The sequence below is a fragment of the Vidua macroura genome, chromosome 6 (genome assembly GCF_024509145.1).
Source record: "Vidua macroura isolate BioBank_ID:100142 chromosome 6, ASM2450914v1, whole genome shotgun sequence".
Taxonomy (NCBI): domain Eukaryota; kingdom Metazoa; phylum Chordata; class Aves; order Passeriformes; family Viduidae; genus Vidua; species Vidua macroura.
The window spans coordinates 51,557,317-51,563,316 of NC_071576.1; the positions used below are offsets into that span (position 1 = coordinate 51,557,317).

The 6,000-nt window shown below is 38.0% G+C and overlaps 1 protein-coding gene across 1 annotated transcript in view; it reads left to right on the forward strand.

Moving 5' to 3' along the window:
- Positions 1-5,705, forward strand: part of RRAS2 (RAS related 2) — a 42,487-nt gene extending 36,782 nt beyond the window's left edge. Inside the window, exons 5-6 of the mRNA XM_053981159.1 lie at positions 3,629-3,747; positions 4,229-5,705. Of these exons, the coding sequence (XP_053837134.1) occupies positions 3,629-3,747; positions 4,229-4,316 (207 nt within the window). The 3' untranslated portion in view covers positions 4,317-5,705. The remainder of the gene's footprint in view (positions 1-3,628; positions 3,748-4,228) is intronic.
- Positions 5,706-6,000: the final 295 nt, after the last annotated feature.

Below are 6,000 nucleotides of genomic sequence, written 5' to 3' on the forward strand. Positions count from 1 at the left end.
GTTTCTACTGTAAGATAATTCAGTAGAGCACCAGATGTTTTAATAATAACCACTAGTGATGGAGGAATAGACTTGTCAGTGCAGGATATGTATGACCTTCTGTAGATAACTGCTAGCTTAAACTGGGTCAACTCTGATCATTCCCCAGATGGCAGGGTTTCAAGGAAAATCCATGTTGCAACAGGAAAGTGCTTCGGTTTCATTAAATGCTAGTTCTTGCTTTTGCATCATGACTGAACTAACACAATGACCTAGTGCTGAGATCAGCTCTGTTACCTTTAAAGCAAGAAGAGAAAGATAAGTCCATGTGACTTAACTCTTAACTATCTCTTTCTTGTATGAAAATTTGATGATAACTTCTTGCAGTGGTGGATGTTGGGACTATGTCCAGGGATACCTCTGTGCCCACAGACAGATTGTACCTTTGATAGGAAAGTGTGGACAAACTGGAATTAGGGGACACTGAATTACCCTTGTAGGAAAACTGGGATGACAGATGCACTCTTCAGGAGTGATGGAACTCTTGGCAGAAGTGGGCAATGTTTTTGTGCTGGGAGCACTGTAGGGTGACCACAGAGTGGTAGAAATTGATTCCTCTCAAACTTGAGGAAACATTTAATTGTTACCTGTGTGATGTGTCCCTTAGTCTTGTGTAAGTGTCCAGGCAAAATACAGGTGTAGTGCTAGGTTAGGCAGCCTTGTAGAGTTGCTTTAGGTGGAGGAAAGCATGGAAACTTCAGAAATTAATAAATTTCTGGCAGATACCAGACAGAATAGTGAAGAGAGAAGGACTTGTGTTCACAGGATTATTGTGCAGATACTCAATTGGAAACTGTTTCAGAAGAAGAATGTTAACTTAGGAAGGTGAGGAATAAACTTTTCCATGTTTGACTGGCTCATATCTTCTGTAATGAGTTTTCATTTGAGAAACTTTTACTAACTGTTAGAACAGGGTGAATGAGTGATATCCAGAAACAAACTGTAAAATGTCCTATAACAAAAGGGTGAGCATGGGTGAGCATTATGAGTAGTTCTCATTTGTATTCAGCCTTAAGCTCACTAAAACTGCAGAACCAACACACACAGAAATACACACAATCACTACCATAAAATCTGTGGTTCTCTTTAGTTCTGTCAAGATAACACCCAGTCTTCTTTGAAGAAAAAGGATTTAATTTTTATTTTGGTGGTGATGTTAAATAAGCTGTCCCATCACACTTCCTGGAAAACCTGTCATGTTACAAGGTTGTCATACTCTAGAAGGGACAACAAAAAGATGAAAATTCATGCTTTTATTTACAAGTATTTCTATGTGTGTACTTACATTTCCCTCAGCTTTGAAGATGGTACTGGTATGTTCTGGCCTCTAACTTACATCTTGCGCACTGCACATGTTTCCATAGTGTTTGCAAACCAAATATTTTTTTAAACTGACTTTTGAGGTCACCAAAATTGACCACAAGTAACTTGACAATATACTCCTGAGACTGGCAAAAATTATTTTGGAATTTAACAGTTACAGGTATTCTTGTAAGTACAAGAAGAACTTTAGTGTATTTCTAATGTTTTAGGTGCAGGATATTGTGAAAGTGTAGCTTAACTTCATCACAGTGTCAGTTTGACTTGTACCTGTAATGTGTTTTAGGTACAATAGTGAAGAAATTCTTTAAACATGTGTTTAAAGATTGAGTTCAGCTTCTCCTCAGAATTATACATTCTTTGCAAATTATTTATTTTTGTTGAACTTCAGCCTCTCACTTTCTGGGGCTGCAACAAACTGTGCAGGGATGAAGAAAAGTAAAAAGAGCTAGTTTTGCTAGAACTGTTATAGATATAGCTTATTACTCTGAGGTAGAGATGTACAGAAGGTTCTGGAAGCACTGGTGCAAACTTTAGGAGATTCTACAGTCATTGAAGTGCCAGAAAAGCGCTACAAATATTTGTCCACATACAGCCTTTATAAGCTTTGCAATTGGAATATTTCAACATCTGAGGTTGGCATGGAGGGTTGAAGTAGAATTGTTCTAGCTGGGGGAGCAGGGGTCTTCATTTTCAGTTTTCAAACAGCAGTAGAGGATTGAAGTTCCCATTCTTAGAATTCTCCCTATGTGCCCTGCAGTAAAAAAGGCAGCTCCAGTAGCTGATCTTGGGGTTGAGTTGTTTCTGGGGGTTTCTTTTTTGGCTTCACCTGGTGATGATAACACTGAAATGAATGCAGAGTTGCTGTGAGGGTTTGAGATCAGCAGATGCATCCTGAATTACTCCAGCTAATGGCACAGGATGCTGGGAGCATTTTGTAGAGCTTCACAAGAGTTTAGTGGGAGCAGCCCTGATTTCAGCAGGAGGTGTATTGATACAGTACTAGTGGGATGCTAAGGACAGAGGAATCAAACATGTGGAGATGCTATGCATGAAGGCTCTTAAACCACTGTGTAGCTGTTAAGAAACTATTTTACAAGCTGAAAAGTAGTTCTAGACCATGCACTGTGGTGAATGCTGCCACTACTTTTCTATTCCCGTTTCTGTGTAGCTGCTTAATCTAATGAATATTCTGAGTTCCTTTTCAGAACTAATTTTAAAATAAACTGTCCTTATTTTTGTTCTTATATCAGTCCTCTACGTGCTGGTTTGATGTTTTTCTGTGAATGCAGCGTAATCTTTGACATTTCTTCCATTAGGCATTGTCTTGGCAAGATCTGTTGTACTTCCTTTTGTCACTGAAAGCTGCCCTTTCCTCCCTGGCCCTGGGGGTCACCTTCCCGTTGGAGCCTTGCACCACTCAGGGTGGCCTCTGTTCTCTGACCTCACTGCTTTCCACCTCATCCAAAAATACACTGTGGTCTCCTTTGGTTTTGCCTTGTGCCTGACTTATTCGTCCTTCCTAGAATGGTCCACTGGCTTCCTGTCTTCTGCCTCATCACTTTAAATTTTGTACCAGCTTTTCATGATGCTCTTTGTTTCCTGTTCATCTCCTTTTCCACTGTTGTCTCAAGGAGTCATTATGTAGCCAGGGTTTCTTTAATATTTCTGGATTGCCTGAAGGCCTCATGGATTTTTAGAACTCTGGTAATCTAAGATATGTTTAAAACCAGCTGTGTTTTGCTATGTCATTAATAGATTTTTTTTTTTATGCCTTTTCAAAAGGCTTAGAAGCTAAACAGCAGTTGTTGTTTTAATAGTAGTCTGATTTTTTTTTTTTGTTTTTTTTTGTTTTTTTGTTTTTTTTTTTTTTTGTTTTCTCTAGATTTAGCTGGGACAATGCAAAGGTGAATTTAGTAATAATATTCAGAATTCTGTTAGTAATCCAGCAGATGCTGACTGAAGCACTTGCTTTGAGGAGGAGCAAGTGACTAATGTCTGCCTGTGAAGGAAAACTCGGTCTTACGCAGAACTGAAGGCACCTGGAGGGAGGGGAATTTCTTGGAAAGTCAGTCTTTATCTATTGCAGAAACTTCCTTTAAAAAAAGTCTGTTTGCCAGCTGTGTAATGTGGACAGGGTGAAAACTGTGTTGTGCCCAAATAACCATTATTTCTTGAGGGAGCTAGATCCTTAACATGCACATGCAGAGTGTACTGGCAGAAAGCTGCTTGCAGAACCCTTGAGCTTAATGGCTGATGTCTGTTACAGGTGACACAAGAGGAAGGCCAGCAGCTGGCACGGCAACTTAAAGTAACGTACATGGAAGCCTCAGCAAAAATCAGATTGAATGTAGACCAAGCTTTTCATGAACTTGTCAGAGTTATAAGGTATGGTAATTGAGACCAGATAATTCATGTCCCTGTATTAATGGATAGCTGCAGCAAAGGTATTGAAATGCAGTGGGAAATTGCTGGGAGGATTCTGCCTGCTGTTTCCTCTAAGATTTAGCCAATGATCTCCATTATAAAACACTCAGGTGCATTAGGAAAAATGCTTACATGAAGTTAATATATATTTGAAAGAGAATGTTGTTGTCTTAATCTTTCGGCTTTTATTGATCACTCAGTCTGTAAATGTGATAAACTGCATCTGAGACTGGCCTTCTGTAAAAAATTTGGTTTCTTAAAAAAAACCAAAAAAACCCAACCCCAAAAGGTGAACTCAAAAACTATCACTTTATCAGTAATTTGAATGTAAGAAGGAAGTGCATTCCCTATGAAAGTACAAAAAGAAAGTGTGGAATACAGTAGTTGTGTTTATTTACCTGAAAATTATTCTATGAATTTAATTTGAAATACCTGTTTCCAGGAAATTTCAGGAACAAGAGTGCCCTCCTTCACCAGAGCCAACACGGAAAGAAAAAGACAAGAAAGGCTGCCATTGTGTTATTTTCTGAGTATCCCAAGAACCAAGCTATCAACTGCCAGATCTTTTTTTTTTTTTTTTTTCTTTCCATCATTTTACATCACTTCTGGTATTGGTCTAGCCTTACATGTGCATGTCCTAAAAGTGGTCACCAGAATAGCCTTAGTCCAAGAAGCTGGCAGAATAGTTCCTGAAGAAGACTCGGTCATCCTGGGGCAGACTTCAAACCAAAACACTAAGGCTGCTTCTCTAATACCACAGTTCCTTCCTTCTCTCCCTTCAGAGCTTGCACCTTGTGGAGTTTTATTTGCAAAGGAGATAAAACAAAACCGTGTAGGACGAGGTGTTGAAGTCATGCATAAATTGTCTCTTGTGAATTAATTTATTTTTACTTCTGACATTTCATTAGCTATTGCAGAGACCTATATTGGAATATAGAGAATACTTTTTAAAAAAGGGGTGGATTGGCTTTTTTTTTTTTGTTTATTTCTGCCCTCAGTTAAATTAGACTTGAGTATTCAGCTAGCCTTAAGAAACCTACACTGAATTTCATTGTCAGCAAAAATTTTCATCTCTCATTTATGCTGCAGTTTTATTTCGGTGGCCAAAACATTCTACTGTATTTATTTTTTGAATCCAGAACAGCTACAGGATGATTACTACTACTATTAGGATATGGCCAAATACCTGAGCTCATTCTGGATTTAGGCATTTCAGCTTATTAAGAAATTTCACATTATGTTTGAAAACAAATTGTGTCTTCCTTTGTATTTCTGGGTAAGGGATTAAGGAAAACTAAAATTGTAGCTGTTTTTGTTTCATGTGATATAAAAATGAATTTGATCTTTCCATTGTCAGAGATGATTAAATGTTTTTGCTATATACTTTTATACATTATTTTCTTATCAAACTAGTTAACAAGTATTTTTATATGTTTGTAAGCAAATATGCTTTCACAGCATAACTTGTGTATATGTAAAGATGAGTATTTAATTCTCACAGTTCACTTTTAACTGACAAAATGTGGGATTTGCCAAACTGTGGTAAAATTCTCCTTATTCTCCCGGTTATACCCAAGAATGGCCAATTACGTGCCTGCCCAGCACACCTATAGAGTAAAATCTAGTGTTGTGTTTTAATGAATTTCAGTATCCCTTGCTAAAGACTGACCATTATGTGAATTTTTAAACTGTAAGAACTTTTAACTGATTGTTTAGTTAAACTGTGGATGGTTGTTTAATTTTGAGTTCTGTGGATTGTGTTTAAACAATTCAAGAGTATGGTCCCTGATATTGAAATACTGAGTGGTATTGCACAGTTGTCACCTTAACTGAATGTGTCCAACAATTCTTTGAAACTTGATTATTAAGCAAACCCTTGTATAACTTCAGGTGCTAGAATTAAAGATGATCTAACCATTTTCAGGGGGTAAACACACTGCCTCTTTCTGAATCTCTTCCAAAACCTGCATTTTTTGGGGGAGGTAGGGGGGAGAAGGGAGTGATGGAACCTGTCTGGGGAATAGCAACGCATATCTGCAATAGCTCAAGCTCGGAAGTAAAGAAACTTTACTTTGAAGAAACATTTCAGCTTAAGTCATGACAGATGACAAAAGCTGATGTTTGCTTTGGCTTGAAGTATGTAGTTAGTGGTCCCATCAACAATCCTTATGTTTTCAGGCTGTGCTCACTGTCAGATGCTCTGCCAGAAATCTG